The sequence below is a fragment of the Manis pentadactyla genome, chromosome 7 (genome assembly GCF_030020395.1).
Source record: "Manis pentadactyla isolate mManPen7 chromosome 7, mManPen7.hap1, whole genome shotgun sequence".
NCBI classification, from domain to species: domain Eukaryota; kingdom Metazoa; phylum Chordata; class Mammalia; order Pholidota; family Manidae; genus Manis; species Manis pentadactyla.
The window spans coordinates 32,810,418-32,828,710 of record NC_080025.1 but is presented as its reverse complement, the minus strand read 5'-3'; the positions used below and the strand labels follow the sequence as shown (position 1 = coordinate 32,828,710).

Sequence of the window (18,293 nt, the reverse complement as noted above, 5' to 3'; positions counted from 1 at the left end):
TTTTTTTCTGCCCTGTCGGCCTTACTGGTCAGTCTGACTCCACAACTACACAACACAGGGCTATCTCAGGCATTTCTCCCCCAGAGCCGGTTGCACCTAGTAGGTGTGGAATTGCCTGGAGATGCAGAGCATCTATGGCTCCCTCAGCAAGACCCTGCGCATGCACCTCCTCCTTTACATCACAGCTGCCTGACCTGAAGGAGGAGACATAGGCAGAAAGATCGCTGCTGACACTGCTCTATTGTTATACAGGTAATAGACTGAGTGAAATTGGCTCCAAGCTCTCCACAGAGAGTGTGGACACTTGTTCCTCAGTCTGTTATCTTCTGTATGTCCAAATACTAGATATTTGATGTTCCACTAACTAACTAACTATCTCTGGACGAGAAGAGGCTCAACAAAACACTGGGTATGTCTCTACAGAAGGCCTGCTACTGCTGCACTGCAGGCCATGTGGTCTCTGCTCATCCCAGTGGGTGCTGCTCTGCAGGGCCCGCGGAGGGGAGGGGAGTCTCCCACACTCCGAGGTTTTAGCTAGATGTAATGAGTTTGTAGCAACATGGATCCTGTGTGAATGGAATTAACGAGAATCCATTCCAGTCTATGTCCTTGTACAATTCGACACTTTCAGTTGTTTTCTCTAAGTGAGTAGAATTTAGCTTAAACTATGTATATTTTTAATATCTAGGGTTCAGAAAATGAGGTATTCTTTATCCCCTTCCTTCTATGATTAGCTTGCGCACAATTAATGACAAGTTTCTTATGTATAACTTATAACCCAGTTTTCTCACTCTAATACACAGAATATAATACTACATGGCACAGAGAGAATATTGTTCAATTCACATTGCCCTGAACTCCTCACATCCTCCTATACTCCTATAAGACCTGGTGCAAAGAGGCATACAGTCATTGTTGGTCAGCCATGAGCTGAAGATAGAAATGAGCTCATTTCCATGGAATTGTTTTATATTACAATAAACAATTGAAAAGTTAGAAATTTGGCATAGAAATATGCACTCAATGGTCTCGAAGATTCTTGCCAACTCAGTCACAATGGCCTATACAGCGCATGACTCCTTTTCCAAAGCCTCTGAAAATACAGCAAACTCTTATACACAGCTAATACATACCCATTCACTAGTCATTTCAGTGAGCCTTTGAGATAAGTACTACTACTTTTAAGAAATTGAGACCTGATGGAATTCAGCAGCTTTCAAAAGCTACACAGCTAGTATACGGCCTTAAATCCTTAGGCCAGATTTGCTATAAATATATGTATATGGTCATATAAGTATATGGTACATAAGTAGCAGATTAAACCCAGGCAATCTGACTCCAGCAAATGTCAAACTACCACACACTACAACCTCCCTGAAAGAAAAGTTTTCCTCACAAGGGGTGGTAAAAACCTGCTTTTGTTCCCATTGCTGCCCTGTGGGGCAACCAGCCCAAGCTGGTTTTTTTAAATGAGAGCTCGGCGGCTGCATACTCCTGGCCTGCAGATGCCCTGGAGACCTTTTTTTCTGGTTGTGCTTTTGCCACAGGAGTCACAGTCATGGAGGCTGAGCTTAATGGGGGCCTACCAGGCACTGAACCGGTGCCTGGAAATACGGCGACCTGGGTGGGAGAGAAGATGGGAAATTGGAAAGCTAGAACCTGCTCAGAAGAGGATCATTTGCTGGTGGCTACAGAGCTGAGTTCATTCACACTGGCTTGGAAGTTGCAGTCAAAATAATAGATAAGAAATTTTGGAGTGGTATAGAGTCCACACATTACCAAATGGAAGATCCTTCTACTTTGGTGCTTTATAACTATTTGGAAGATAGCGATGATGTGTACCTCATACTAGAAATGCACCATAATAGCAAAAGGAACACCTATCTAAAGAACAGGAATGAAAAGCCTTTTCAAAACGCAAAGCTTAAACTTCATGCACCAGATTGTCACAAGAATGTTGTATTTTTAGTTTCATGACATATTATATCAGAAACTGGTCTCTTACTTATGAATAATGGCCAAGTTTGGGCTATTAACTCAGTTGAAAATGCCATGTAAAAAGCACTCTATTTTATACAGAAGTCTTAATTACACACTCACCCCAGAAATTGCAACTCAAAGTGCACATGGACTTGGATAATGTTTGGTCTATTGGCTACATGCTTTATTTATTGGGAGGCTCCCTTTGGACACTGACACAGTAAAAAATGCATTCAATAAAGAGGTATTGGCAGATTATGAAATGCTAATTATTTTTTGCAGGATAAAGCAAAACCTGATGTGTAGAGCCTCCGTTAGATTATCAGAAATGTACTTTGTGAGCCATTACATCTCCTTTAACTATTTACATGTAAAATCAATCAGACTAAGAACCAAATGAAGTGGTGAATGTACTACAGTCGGAGAAGGTGTGTGCCAAGTTTCTAAAGCCATTGTTTGTGCACCTAGGGATGGAAATGTGATTAGCATTTATTACCCAGATGATAGAAAAGGCTTTCTCTTGCTGGTAGAATGTGGTCATCTACTGGAAACATCAGGAGGTACAATGCTTGACAATTCACCAGAAAATTATTGGAAGAAATAGGACTATGTTACCAGATTTGTTCAGCTTGTTAAATTTCAAGTCTCTAAAAAATCATCTCTTTTACAAGGTACTGTTAATGAATTTTTATGGAAAATTACCTTGGTGCTGATTTTGAGGTTTGGTTTTATGATGCGGCAAAAGTACCTAAAAGATAGTCAGTGACTCTGTAACATCTTTCTGTGTTGACAGATTGTAAATACACCAGTTGAGGTGAGGATTTAATAACATAGATAACTGTTGAATCACTGTCGTATACTTGAAACCAATATAATATTGTATATCATCTAACTTCAATTAAGGAAAAAAGTACCCAAAGGAGAAGATTTAAGTCAGATGGTTGAAAAAACTGAGAAATCTTATACCTTAACAGGAGAAAGTAAAGCTTATAGCTTGAAAGAGGACATAAAATATATGTGAGAGTATATAAACATATATTATATATTCCAAGGTAATGAGATTTTGATATAATAACTGTGTGTATGCACATATATATATATATATATATATATATATAAAGTTTACAAAGTGTTTTCACTCAGTGGCATTGTTTTAATTCTTTAACCCTTAACCCTGCCAGTTAGTCAGAAGAGGAGCTCTTTTTCTTGTTTTGTGGTGATTTACAAGTCTTGGAGGCAGTAGGAATGAGGAAGACAATACCAGAATAACCTGTCTTTGAGGAGAGTGGCTTTTGGAGAATACACAAACCAGATCCTCTAATTCTCCAGGTCAAGTCAAAGCCCCACGGACCTGGGAAGCGCCACAGTGATATGGCCGTGCTGCTACAACCGCCCGCCACCTGTCATTTCTATTTGGAAACCACTCTTCCAGGCCATTGTTCAAACCCAACTGAAGGATTAATTTGTGAAGAATTATCTCTCAGCTGTGTTCCCAGAGATTATTTTTTTCTCTTTTAGTATGTCATTTTTGCTCTCATGTAATGATTATGGCTGTGTGTGTGTGTGTGTGTGTGTGTGTGTTTATTTCTCTTGCCAATTTGTCAGTTCCCTATAGGTAGGATTCATGGCTTTTTCATCTCTGCATCATACACACACAGCACTGCGTTTTAAATATTGGCTGTTAAGAGAAGAAATATATGAATACTGTGTTGACTCAAGTATTGTTTCCCTAATGGGGTTAAAACTAACCCTACAAACATCAGAGTCTCTACCCTAATTACTCATTTGTTCAATAACCATTTAATAAGCAACCATACTATTCTAGTTTCTGCACTACACAGTAGAGATAGAAAGACTGAGGGTACCAGCCCTACCTTTAAGGAGCTCACTAGTGGGGAAATGGTCACATGGATTATCTCAACACAATGGAATAAGAGCCAAAAATATAAAGAGAGAGTCCAAGGGCATACAGCGGTTCTTTCTGACTCCGACTAAGGGGTGGGAGAGGGAAAATGGGGCTTTCCATGGACACAACAGGGATGGAGAGGGCAACATCGCAAAGAGTGTGTGGTAAGAATAGACTTTCCTAGATGAGTAGTATGCGAGATGAGTTTTAAAGGGTGATTAGTATATATGCAAATGAAATAAAATTCAGAAAATTCCAGGTAGAGAACGAAGGATGTGAAAACAACGGCAGCTCATGGTGGTCTCTTTGAGGAAGTACACGTGTTTCCACATGGTTGAACGGTAAAAGAACAAGGTTGACAGGTCAGGGAAGCTAAACTGTTCCTGACTTCAAGGGCTGTGCACTGAAGTAGTTTCAATTTATCCTGAAAACAAAGGGAAAGATTTTAAGCAGAAAAAGGACTTTATTATATTTGCCTATTCAAATCATATTTAAATGAAGAGATTTAATAAATAAATAAATATTTAAATGACTGGTAATAGAAAAATCATAGGGGTGGGATAAAGGCAGGGTGACAAACTTGGAGACTGTAAAAGTCATCCAAGTCTGAAAAGATGGGAAAGCATTTTGGGGTTAGATTTGAGGCAGAGATCAGTTAGGGGTTTATTATGATATAATATTCTAATAGTAAATGGCAAGGGATGGAAAACAATGGTGTTGGGATCGGGGATAAAGGGAAACATGGGAAATATTAGGTCAGGAGAACTGGCAAGATTGGAGCTCTGTTGGATGCAAGGTGCACATGCTTCCCAGGTCTCTAACTGGTCAGCTGTGGCCACAGAGGTATTAGGGCCAGCTTCATGGGCACTCAACTTATGCAGTCATGTAGGGACTTGCAGAAGGTCCCCACACTTGGCTTAGGGCCCTACTATCAGTGTCTTAAAATTCTGAATAATTTTGAACAAGGGTTCTTAGGTCTTCATTCTTCACTGGGCCCCTCAAACTGAGAGACACCACTCCCCAAGACACGGACAAGATGAGGAAGATGGGCATTTTTCTAATGAAGAGGGAATGAGTGTTAAGTATAGCAGGAGACTGGCCACTAGGCAGCAGGATCTCTGCTCAAGCCCTTGAGCTGGGCGCTGGGGGTTTTATAAGCCTTTGCTCTTCCGGTAACGGGGAAGGTACCTATTATATGGTTGATGTGTCAAGATATTTCAGAGGGAGCTCTGTAGAGCAGTCAAGTGAAGATGTCTAGGAGATGGTAGGAGAAATCCAACTAGAGACAAAACGTTGGGAGTCATTGGAGATGACAGCTGAAGTCTCTGAGTAGATGTGATCACCCAGGAAAGGGAACAAATTGGGAAGAGAGGGAGTTAGGACCGGAACTGTAGAGACCACCAACAGTAAACTGATGTCAAAAAGAGAAGGAAAAAAAAAGGGAGGCAAAATGCCAGATGCCTGAAAGTTGACCAGAAGAGACTGGGAAGTCCCACGGAATTTATGAACAAAGAAGTAATTACTGGGCAATACAAGGATAGTCTCAGTGTTCTAGCGTCATCTGGGCTGACTGCTTCTGACTTTTCAGATTTTGGATTTTGTCAGTTTGAAACTGAAGCTAAATCTATCTGAAAGTGCCATCCAGTAAACATGTAAATGACCTCTTAAAAATTTCCGTTGGGAATTTTTTTCTCCTTTTTGTGAATACTGCCTGCTCCATTTCCAAAGGCCCTGGCAGCCAGTCTAAAACAAACAACCTTTCTTAAGTACTGATACTCCTGCAAGTCATGTGCAAGCTAATCATAAAACCCAGGACTCTGAAACTCTGAGCCTGACTGGTAAGACAGGAAGTTTCTAGGCATGCTTATGTTTAACCACCTTCCTCTTGATAAACAAGATGCCAAGCAGAGCTTCCTGGAGTGTGTGGCCGCTGTGCTCCATACTGAAGAGTAAGTCTCTGGGGCTGGGCTGACAGTAGTACAACAGAGATGAGCACACACTATTACTGGCTTGAAGCCCCCAGTTCTAAAAATATAGTCCACAGTGAGACTGTGAGAGGTCATTCATATAACAAGCATTTCTTGAGCACCAGACCCTGGCTTGCTGCTAAAGAAAAATACAAAATTGGGTTCGATGTGGATTCTTCAAGGGGCTTACAATTTAACAGAAAGGATGAGACAAGGGTATGGGTAATAGTCAAAGCAGCTAGAACTTGAAACGTGAGGTGAAAGAGTCCAAGGTGACTGCAGAATTTTGCACAGCTAGAAAGGTGCTTGGGGTCAGGTATGGACATCTTTGAATGCCAGGCCAAGGATATTTGAACTTTTTTTACTTTACAGTGAGAAGCTCTTGAAAGACTTTTTATGGCAGGACCCAAGGTGTCTGCTGACCCACAGGTACCATGCATCTAAACCTTGGCAACAAAAAAAGTCAAGACTGAATATGCAAACTTGGGAAACTGGGCATAGAATTGATGGTTAAGATCAGGGAGAAATACATAAGAACACAGAGGTAGAAAAATGTTTATAATAACACCGCAAATATCTATATGTTCAGGGCTGAAATATAAATAGGAGACAGCAACTGACATAAAAAAGATATTATAACCAGAATGATAGAAAAGAAAACCAGAAAAACATGATATTAAAAAAGGATTTTCAGAATTTAGCAAAAAGAGCAGGAGAAAAATAACATTTACTGTTGTCTAACCAGTGCTTCACTTTTGATTTCTCATTTATTCATCACAAAATGTCCCCGAGACGAACATTATTATTCCAGATGTGGAAATAAGCTTGCAATTTTAAACCACATCTGTTAAAAAGCCACGTAGCTGATAGGTGATAGAGCAGAGATTCGTCTGTGGGCAGTCCTGGCTAAGTTAACAGTGAGAGTACTGACTGGGCTGTGACGCAGGAAGTCAAAATTCTAGTCCAGTTCTGATGCGAACTGCTGGGGTGACATTTGAGAAGTCATTTCACTTTCAAAAGTCTCAGCTTTTCCCTGTATTTAATTAGGGTGTCGAATGAGATCTTTTACTAAAATGTTTCTTTCAGTTCTGACGGTTTATATTCTATGCTTTTATAATGTTACAGTAAATTCTTGAGAGGGTGCAGAGGGAATGGAGGAAAGTGACATGACAGCATAAACAAAAATAACTGGGCCATCTTTTCATCTGACATTCATGGAAAGAACAAGAAGATGATAGCAAGTTTGAGAAATTACATTTAGGAGGCATAAGACACTGATCTCTGAGCTGGTTGGATACTGAGTGGGGGGAGCGGGATTACCGAGGATTGTGCAAGTGCCTGCAGAGCCATAAACCAGTTAGGCTACTTTTGACATACAACCTTCAAAGCTGAACCCTCGGGGGGAATTGTTAATGAATTATCAGATCACTTCCCACGTTTAGCTTTCACATTTATCTTAGAAAACGGGTGAGAATAGAGCAGTTAGTTTTCAAATAAATTTGTTTTCAACCTATGACTAAATTCAGGCGCCACTAGAAAAGGCAAAGCCTGAAGAATTTGCCCAGTGCAGATCTCCAAGCTGGGACCTGTCACTGGCTCCGTGCGAAGTGAATTCAAACCATCACGGTACTTCTGGCAAAGAGCCTGGCAGCCCGATGGACAGAGCAATGGCTTGGAAATCAAGCTACCTCGCCTCCAGTCCTCACTTGGCTGATAATCAGTGGACAATGGATGGCAGTGGATGAAGACAATGACCATATTCACGTGTGTGTGCCTCAGATTATTAACCTGCCAAATTAGTAAGAGTGGTATCTACTTCTAGGTAAAATCACCCACCTTACTGGTAGGTTCCCAAAAGATGTTGGATGAAAGAAGAGGGGTAAATCAAATGATCTGATCTGTTTAGGCTCTTCTCAAGTTTGTTATCCACTACCTCATTGGCTAAACTTAAAAAAATATATACATATCCTCCTTTAACGCAATTGGAGATTTGAAAAAGTGATTATAAGTATTATTTCTTTAAGTAGATCAAAGCACTCATAACCTTGAAATATGTTTTTCCAACTACGTGCAGACACCTGACTTATGGAGAGAGTTGGAGTTGGTCTTCCGCCCCACTCTACTGTACACCCATTCAGAATATCTGTTTAAATGTAAGTAACTTCTAGTTGTAATGGTTCACTCCTTTGGGATAAATTTGTCAAATTTCATTGTGGACCAGATTCCTGGCAGGGCATTCGGGATCAGTCACAACTTAAGGTCTGGGTCATTTCCCTTTTCTGAGGTAGAATTTTATCTCTGCATTTAAAACCAGTCTTTTTATATACAAGTGTAGGACAAAAATGGAGGGATTCTTTTCTGAGGTGCTTTGGCTGGCCTGTTTGTTTTAATCAGCTGTCGAATTGTTTACTCAGCCTTGCATCAGAGTCTGCTCTGATGGAGGGTCAACCTCGGTCCAAAGTTCCCCCCATTGCTGAGACACAGTTTGACTAACTACAATGAAAATATGCCTTTCAAGCTCCCTTGACTGAGGTCTTCAGTGCATTTGGAGCAGCTCTCTCAGTAGCCACTTCAGTGCCGATACTTCGAAGAAAATTATGGAGCTTCCAAGTCAGAATTTGAAGACACCACTGTTATTGACTTTAGGAAGATTTCACATTTCTGAAGATTACGGCTTTCTTCTTCCAAATCCTCTGGTAAGGATAAAGTCTCGGATCAGGTCAGAATAGGTTCCTTGAACTGCTGATTTGTTTGTTTGTTTAATTTATGTAATCATTAAGAGACATGTCATATAAAAGCATGGAAAAGGAGCTTCAAAGAGCTCTGTGTGACTAACAAAAGAGAAGTGGTGGTAACAGCAGAGGAGTGTTTAGTAGAATGTTCTAATATCAGTTATTTAAAAACACAAAATAGATTGTTGATTGGCTCAGTAAACTTCTGAGAAAACTGAAGTCATCCAGAAAAAGACAGAACTTCAATAGAGAGCAATAATCTGAGCAAATCAGTTTATCATGACTTGTTAGGGGGAGAAAAGAGTGAACACAATATGCCTGGGGTGCTTTCAGGGCCTGGGAGGAGGAATTAGGTGTTTTCAGAAATTGTTCAGAAGAGAAAGGAACGCTTGAGAACAAACAGTACTTATTTCTTAATTCTACTGAGGCTCATCTGGTAATGCCATTCTGTTCCATCAGTTAACCCTTATCAACACTTTACCCTTTGAATGTAAACATTAAAACTTAGGAGTCCTTAGAAACGTAGGAGTCCTTAGAAACCATCTGGGCCCTTTAACTTTGGGGCCAGCTGAAGTCGCGAGGAAGTAGGCTTGTCCAAAGTCTACTTTATTTGGGACTAGTATTTGGGACTCTTGACATCTATTTTTCCACTACACCATAAACAAGGGCCAGGACTACCTGGCTAAGGGCCCAGGGATCTAAGATTGTAGTCCCTGCCAGAACTTACTAGATCCAATTTTTCCCTCCTAAGCCTAATTTGCCAGTTAACGGTGATCAAAGAATGGCCTGGAATTTGGTGAGCTTTGATTGAATACCTTCTCCAGTGTTTCTTCACCTCTGAGCGTTAATACGAACACGAGTGAAGGTCTGACCTGTTTGCTGACCCCCATGGTTTCCCAGAGAACTGTTGGTTGTGAGATCTGCAGGTCCATTGAGTCTCGAAAAGAATGACTTCAGGGTGTCATGTGGAGTCGAGTTGTAGCCCCTGTACTGGACTGTGTTCTCTGACACTGCCACCAGCCTGACCAAGGGTCTCCATTTGCTGGACCACAGGGGTCCCCAATGAAAGGAAAGGAGCGACACACAGCAGCAATTCACCAGAGAATTCTGCTTTATTAGGGAAAGGTGCTGGGTTATATAGGAAGGGGCATGGGGTGATTGTGGTGTCACTTCTACGGGGCTGGTGGCTATTGGTTAGGTGCTGGGATTAGGGGGGTGAGGGGTGATTGGGCTTCAGGTGGCGCTGGCGGGAACCGAGGACCCGGAAGAGAAGCAGGAATTTCGCCATCTTATGGGTGGGGGCCATTCATTCCCCCCTTTCTCCTCTAGGGGGTTGTGGACTTTGCTTTCTCTCTGACTGCTTCCTGCTGAACGGGGGCAGAGAAGGGAGTGAGGGCTTGAGGACTGGGAGGAAAGGGTTGATAGGACTCCCCACAGTAAGGATGAGTAGATGTGGACTTCTTCAGGTTGGAAATCAATGAAGGTTCCCTGTAACCATAGGTCGAGGACTTGTTGATTCTAATGGTGCCAAGAGGATACGGGTGCCAGAAGCCAGGCATCTGCGGCCATTGTTTCTAGGAACAGTTTCCAGCAGAGAGAGGGGTCCTTCTCAGCGTGTGGTGAGGAGGTTACGTGAGGGTGAGGGATCTTCCGTGGCTAAAAGCTGGTAGTTCCTGAGTAAAAGCTGGTTGAACATTTGATTAGAGATTTTACCAACTTGGGATCTGATAAACTTTATAAGGCAGGAAGAGACAGGCGAGGAGAATGATTATTATAGGGCCTGCAATGGGCCAAAGCCAGGTAAGGAAAGGGTTTGTTAGTATTGAAGAGAATGGGTTGGAGGAGTAATACTGTGGGTACTGGGAGTTACCCATGTAGTGAATGGTGTAAGACCAGTAGGGACATCCCTGTAGGTGTCTGGCCATCGCCTGCAACAGGCTTGTTTTTGGTCATAGAGGAGGCAGAGGTATGGAGAATAAAGGTAGCTGCTAGTGAACACTTCGGTGGAGGGAGGAAAGTGGAGGTATAAAGGCTCGGAGCAGCCTTTCAGAGGGCAGTCTGCTGTGGCAATGAGGGCAGTAATTTTTGTTTGATGCTGTGTGTAAGTCTGTCTGACTTTGAATCGCCATACAAAGGAGGCTGGGGTGGCGGGGAAGACAATAGGAATGAGGAAAAAAAGCGAGAGAGCAGTAAAGGAGGAAAAAGTCATGATTCGGGTATGGATGGCAAAGGGGGTGAACGGGAGATGCGGAGTTTCAAGGGATCAGAGGGATGAAGCGTGGTAGAGTAGACAGCATCTTGGGCTGTATCCGAAGGACTCTGGATTGTGACCAATGGGTCTTGGGTGTCCAGAGAAGGTGGGTCCTGGGTGTTTGGTTTCAACCTGGAGATATGAATCCAAGGGGTGACAGAGTTATCAGGCAGTAAGAGCTTGGCGGCTGAGGGGGTGCAGAGAATAACTGGGTGTGGGCCTTCCCATTTTGGGGTGAGAGAGGGCTGTAAGACAGGAGGATTTTGGGAGGTGGATGGATCAGGAAGGAGCCAATCCTGATATTTCCACAATTCAGTGCGGAGGAGAGAGAGCTGCGGAAGGGCCATATTGGGAGGAATCGGTCCTTTGTGGAAAGGGAGCCCTGGGGGTAGAATTGGGCGGCCGTACATGATCTCAAAGGGTGACAAGAAGGAAGGTTTCTTTGGGAGGGCCTGAATGCGGAGTAGAGCTAAGGGAAGTAGGAGAACCCACTCAAGGTGTAGTTCTAGAGATAGTTTGGTCAGGATGTCTTTTAGAGTCCTATTGGCTCTTTCTACTTTTCCCGAAGCCTGTGGTCGATAAGGACAGTGTAGATGCCAGGGGAGTGAGAGCGACTTGGAGAGGTTCTGAATGATTTTGGGCAGTGAACTCAGGGCCGTTATCTGATTGGAGGGAAGTGGGCATCCCGAACCTAGGAAGGATCTGGGTGAGGAGGATAGAGGCAACCGCGGACGATCATTTGTTAGTGGTGGGGAAAGCCTCGACCCATCCTGAAAATGTATCTACTAACACGAGTAGGTATCTGGTATGCCGTACGGGAGGCATGTTAGTGAAGTCTATTTGCCAATCTGCGGCGGGGACATTACCCCATGCTTGATGAGCCGGGAAGGGTCAGGCCTTGAGGGGGGTATTAGGGTTAATGCATTGGCAAATGGTGCACCTGCAGGTGATTTGGTCAAGTAGGGTTTTGTCTTCAGGAGAGAGATAAAAAAAGGATTGTAAAAAATGGATTAAGGATTGGGGGCTAGGATGGAACAGATCGTGTAAGAGGCGGAAGAGAGACTCTCTGTCCTGGGAACAGAGGGTGTCTTGTGATAAGGCTAAAACCGCAGGGGCAGACGGATCGCTGTCCGGTGCTTCTTCTGATAGGGCAACCGACCGGACTACTCTGTCAGCTTCATTGTTACCTCTTGTAATGGGAGAGTCGTCCTTTTGATGTGATTTGCAGTGGACTATGCCCAGTCGGTGTGGGAGTTGTGAAGCCTCTAGAAGTTTAGAAATTAAGGCTGAATTAGTGATGGAATTTCCTTTTGTGGTGAGGAGGCCTCATTCTTTCCATACTGCCACGTGAGACAAGAGAATGTGGAATACGTATTTGGAGTCAGTGTACAGTGCGAGAGACGTGTCCCGGGCCAGAGTGCAAGCTCTGGTGGCTGCAATGAGTTCGGCCTGTTGATTGGTTGTACCGGGGGGTAGGGCTCGTGCCTCGATGATGTCTTCGAGGGAGACTACTGCGTATCCTGCGTAATGGGTGCCCTCATGTTTAAAGGAGGACCCATCAGTAAACCAGATGAGGTCGGAGTGTGAGAGGGCTCCTTTGGAGATCGTGGAGTGGCACGGAAGGAAGTTGTGAAGGGCCTCCAGGCAATCATGCAAGGGAGTATGAGGAGAGTACGGTAGAGGAAGAAGAGTGGCCAGATTCAGGGGCGGGCAGGGGAGGAAAGAAATGTCTGGATTTTGGAGTAAAGAGGACAGTAAGGTCAAAAGTCTGGAGGGAGGGAGAGTCTGTAAACTTTTGTAGGTTAAGAGGTCTTTTAGGTGATGTGGGGACAGACTGGTAAGGGGCACCCCGAATGTCAGTTTATGAGCTTCCTTCTGCAAGAGCTGTCCAGCAACTACTGTCCGTAGGCAGGGGGCCCATCCCCGAACTGTGGGGTCTAATTGCTTGGAAAGATAAGCTACTGGGGCAAAGGATGGGCCATAATATTGGCCTAGGACCCCTAGAGCTTGACTGGACCTCTCATGAATGTATAATGAGAAGGGTTTCGACAAATCAGGAAGATGGAGAGCTGGGGCTTCCACAAGGGCTCGACGGAGCTTAATGAAGGAGTGTCGGGGTGAGGAGGATAATGGTTCTTCAGGGGGGCCCTTGCTGAGGTCGTATAGGGGTCTTACCAACAGGGAGAATTTAGGGATCCACGCTCTAAAATACCCAGCCAGGCCTAGAAAGGAAAGGATTTCTGTCTTGGTTTTGGGAATGGGCAGGTCAGAGAGGAGCTGTTTTCTGTCTAAGGTAATGGACTTTCTTTGTTGAGATAGAAGAAATCCGAGGTAAGTGACAGAAGGGGAAGAGATTTGAGCTTTGACAGGGGATACCCCGTAACCTCTGGAAGCTAGAAGGTTAAGTAGGGAGGCAGTGTCAAGTTGAGACTGTTCCCATGAGGGACTGCAGAGTAGAAGATCGTCCACGTATTGTAATAAGGTGGACTCGGAGTGATCATGATGCAACTGTTTGAGGTCCTGAGATAGGACCTGTCCAAAAATATGGGGACTATCTCGGAAGCCTTGTGGCAAAACTGTTCAAGTGAGTTGTTCAGAATGTCTTGTGTATGGGTCCGTCCAGGTGAAGGTGAAAAAATCTTAGGAGGAGGGGTCTAGAGGGATAGCAAAAAATGCACCCTTGAGATCTAGGACTGGGAAGTGGGAGGCCGAGGCAGGGATCTGCGATAAAAGGGTGTATGGATTTGGGACTAAGGGATGGATAGGGACGATGGCCATGTTGATGAGGCGAAAGTCTTGGACGAGGAGGAAAGATCCGTTGGTTTTTTTAACAGCTAATATGGGGGTATTAAACGGGGAGTGAGTGGGTCTGAGGCAATTTTTGTTTAAAAGATCTTGAATGATGGGTTGAAGGCCTATGAGGGCTGAAGTGGTTAGGGGGTATTGGGCCTGACAGATATACTGAGAGGGGTCACGTAATTTGATAGAGGCAGGAGGACATAGAGCCACGGAGGGGCTTGTAATGTCCCAAACTTTGGAATTTACAGGATGTATGAGGGCAGAACTGGAGCTTTCATTGGGTAGAGGGGGGTCATCAGCTAAGAGGGCCATTAGAAAGGGTGTACTGGGGGCTGTGGGAGTGGATATAGTTATGGAAACATGGAGGAGAGAAAGGATGTCCCGTCCTAGTAAGGGGATGGGACACTGGGGCATAACCAGGAAGGAGTGGGAGAAAGGTATGGGATTGTCTTGGATTGTGCATAAAAAGGGGAGTATTTAACGGGAAAATCTGTTTACCTCTTACCCTGACTATAGGAGTAATGGCAGGCGTGGTAGGGCCCCGGTATTCCCGCAAGACTGAGAAGGTGGCTCCTGTATCTAGGAGGAAGGAGATGGGGCGACCGTCTACTATTAAAGTAACCCTGGGCTCCTGGTTGGTGATGGAAATGGTCGGGCAAGAAGCCCCTGGGCCCCGTCAATCTTCTTCTGCCAGCCCCACTACGGAGGGCTTAGGATGGGGGTTGTTCGTCCAGCCTCCCCTTCGGGTGGCTGGGCAATCAGACCCCCCAGTGGCCCTTTTTGTGGCATTTGGGGCATGGGGTGGTAGGAGATCTGGGGGAGGGGCATGCCCTTGACCAATGTCCTTCTTTTCCACACTTGAAACAAGCTCCTGGTGGGGGCTTGTTTGTGGAGGGGAGCCCAGGTTGTGGTTTTATCAGCTGGGCCAACATTTGGAAATTGGCCTGATCAGCCTTTTGTTTACGGCGTTCTTTCTCCTCCTCCCGGTTATGGAAGACTTTAAAGGCCACTGTTAGGATCTCAGTCTGTGGGGTAGCGGGGCCCTGTTCTAACTTTTTGAGTTTAGCTTTAATGTCGGGGTAGCTTTGAGCCAGGAAGTATGTCATAAGGACATGTCTCCCGTCAGGCGTTTCTGGGTCCAGGCTGGTAACTGTAATAGGGCTTGAGTGAGTCTGTCTAAGAACTCGGAGGGAGTCTCCTCCCTCCTTTGAATTATGTCTTGGAGCTTTTGAAAATTGACTACTTTACGAGCTGCGTTTTTCAGACCTGCTATTAAGCAGCAGGTGAAGATATCTCGAGAGCGGAGACCCACGGCGGTGGGGGACTGAAGGTTTCTGGCTCAGTCTGTGGGGGAGAAACAGGTGATTAGGGCAAAGATGGAGGAGGGTCCTGGGACTTAGAGGGGGGCTGAAAGGCTCAGGCTTGATCTGCAGGGGGTGTGAGGTGGGGGAGGAGATGGTGGTGGAGGAAGGGGGAGGGGCTGTTGTAGGAGAGGAGGGGGAAGGGAGTGAGAGGGAGGCTTCTGCTGGGGAGACGGCTTGCAGGCTAGGAGAATTTGGGTGAAGGCGGGGGGAGGAGGCGGAAAGCTTCGGTATAGGGAATCTCCTTCCATTTTTTCAGGCACTGGCAGTAGTTAAAGAGATCGCGAGTGATGTTAGGATCAAGAGCCCCCCCTGTGGGCCATTGGTTGTTATTGTCTAGGGGGTATGTCGGCCAATCTTGGGAGCAGTATTTATGGAGAAGTTTTGGTTTTATATCAGGCGTCAGGGAGAGGGTGGCTAGATACTTGAGCAGGCATTCAAGAGGTGAACTTTCAAGGAAGGGATGAGGAGGCTCCCATGGCTAAAGGACAGAGAAGGAGACAAACAGGGGAAGACGAACGGAGATCCTCGGACTGGGAACAGACCGCAAGGAGACAAAGGGCGACCCCGATGATCCTTGGTGGTCTGCGGAAACTCGTATACGAGTCGGTTTCTTAGGAAGTGTGGGTCGTCACCCAGGCTTCTCTAAGAAGGCAGAGCGCCGGAGTCCGAGGTACCTGTACTAGGAGTTTTCGGCGGAAGGAATTTTCGGCAGAAGGAACGGAAGGAAGAGGTTGGGGGAGAAGGGAGCGTTCTTATCCGCAAAGGAGTCACCTCGTTTATGGCTGTTGGAGGAGGGGCTTGAGGGTCCGCCACAGCCGTGAAGGCCTAAGGCGGGGAGAGTTCCCTCCTCGTTGGGGAAGAGTGGCCCACTCCGGGGGAAAACTTACCCAAAGGCCAGAGAGGAGTGGTGAGTGTGAGGAGCCAGCGCCAGAAAAAGAGGACGAGGGCAAGCTGCTGCTGGTGTCGGGGGGAAGATGGGTCCCAGTTGGGGTGTCCCGTCTCCCGGGTTTCGGCACCAATGAAAGGAAAGGAGCAACACACAGCAGCAATTCACTGGAGAATTCCGCTTTATTAGGGAAAGGTGCTGGGTTATATAGGAAGGGGCATGGGGTGATTGTGGTGTCACTTCTACGGGGCTGGTGGCTATTGGCTAGGTGCTGGGACTAGGGGTGCGAGGGGTGATTGGGGTTCAGGTGACGCCAGCGGGAACCAAGGACCCGGAAGAGAAGCAGGAATTTCGCCATCTTATGGGTGGGGGCCCTTCACCCAAGATGTGGGATTTTTCAGTGCCAAACCGGGAAAGTTCTGGGCAAACCAGATTCTGTCAGTCACCCTAACTGGGACTTAGTAAGTCTTGTGGCCCTGAGTGAATCACAAGCATCGAATGGGGATCTGGTGCCATCTCTGCTGGATTGCTATTGGGGCATGAAGCGCTTTGATAAATCCAGTGTAGGGACTAGAATGCAGTTCTGTGAACTCAATCCAGTGCTCATTAAAAACTCCACTCTGTATGTAATTGGATTCAGGAATATTCCCACCATGGTTCACAAGGGGAAAAAAAGGCCAATAGTTCAACACACTGTTTTGGGGATTAACTATGTACACCTACATGAGGAAAAATCCCATTGTGAGGTGCGTGAACCCTGGGTAGGGCCACAAGCAGAGTTCCCCTCTTTGTTGTTTCCTCTGTTGAGAAACAACAGTGCTTATGACATTCGGAGCCTCTTCAATCTGTCCTGTGATTCAGTAGATGGAGACCCCATAGACATTTCCATTCCTGAGCTGATATAAAAAATCCCCTAGTAAACTGGATTTCCTGCATCATAAGTGTATGTCAGACTGGAAAAATGTAGTTTCACTTTTAGTTTTCTTTCATTTGGGTGAAAACTGTAAACATCTCCATTTCTGAGAAAAGGTGGGAGAAGGAATTTTTCCCCAGGATGTTTCCAAGCTGCTCCCCTCCTCAGGGGAGAGGCTGTCAGCACATCACCAGACAACAGCATTGCAACCGCTGCCCAGGAGGGTAACCATCTGTCACTGACATTGCTCAGGGCGTGAATAAGCTGTGCTTTCTGCTAAAGCCCAAGTGATGGAAGGGTGTGTGCTTCCACATCAGCCAGCACAAAGCTGCTCCTTCAGTAAATTTAGTTGCTTACTATAAATATTAGTTTTAAAATCTCTCTGAAGAAAACACAGTGAGCTAATGAAGAAACAAACATTCTGGTTTGGGGGAGGGGCTGACTTGGTTTCAAATACTCTAGCCCTGCCCCGTTTCTATCAACATTTCTTGAATCCAGCGTTTCAGCGTGGAAAATATAAACCTTTCAGACTTATGTCTGTAAATACGCCAAAAAAGTCCTTTGGTCGATTGTTATGTTGTGTGCGTGTGTGCATTTGTGTTTGGGTGGGAGAGGGTCATTTTTCTTTAGACGTAAAGAATACAAGGAAATTAGCTTGGCAGGAAAGGAGATATCAAGGTAGATTATAGCAAGAGATTAGACTGGGGAAGAATTGAGACCTCGAATGGGAGGCTCAGGAATTTGGATTTCACGCATCTGGGAGAAACGTGTTGCAATTGGCATCTGAGTGATTTCCAGAATGTTAAGTGCAGGGTGGGTTAGAGCTCTGGCTTCTGGACTGCACACCCAAATCACTTGGAAAGCTTTCAACCATGTTCATGCCAGAGACCAACTTCCAACAGTTAACTCTAGAAGGCTCAGTACTTGAAAATCACAGAATACACAGAGGACAGGGCAGGACCAAGGGAGAGAAGAGAGGCTACATTTCATAGACTGCTCTGGAAATAAAGGTGCATGGCTGTGACAAACTCCCAGAAGAGCTTAGAGGTAGTTTAAACGAGAAAAGAAAGGAAGTGGAGATTGGAAATGCGCCAGAATGGAGCAGAGGAAAAGGACTAGTGCAAATAGTCAGGGAAGGTTAGGAAGTTTATTCTGTGTAGTGATCAAGCAACCATTTAGGAAAAATAAATACATATGTACTATGCTGGGGAAATTCAAAGTACAGCAGTGGACTCCTGATGCTTACAAGGAGAAGAAGAAAAATAGCTGTTGAAGGAGGCTGAGGTTTGCAGATATAAGTCGTAAGGAGGAGAATTCAGGTATTTCCTTGAGAAACTGCCATCTCTGCTAGGATCTGGGGCATGCTTATTATGTTGAGTGGGGATTTGAGGCCACGATGGGGAAGTAGTAGAGAGACACAAAGAGATCAGATGTCATCTTAGTTCATGGAGATCAACAAAGCAGAGTGTGTTTGACTTTGCTGAGGAGGTTAGGT

The 18,293-nt window shown here is 45.1% G+C and overlaps 1 protein-coding gene across 3 annotated transcripts in view; it reads left to right on the top strand.

Annotated features, from left to right (window-relative positions):
- The first annotated feature begins 8,338 nt into the window (after positions 1-8,338).
- Positions 8,339-18,293, top strand: part of IDO2 (indoleamine 2,3-dioxygenase 2) — a 61,825-nt gene continuing 51,870 nt past the window's right edge. For all 3 annotated transcript variants that reach the window (XM_036877484.2, XM_036877482.2, XM_036877481.2), the window contains exon 1: positions 8,339-8,549. In XM_036877484.2, coding sequence (XP_036733379.1) covers positions 8,451-8,549 — 99 coding nt within the window. In that variant the 5' untranslated portion in view covers positions 8,339-8,450. The remainder of the gene's footprint in view (positions 8,550-18,293) is intronic.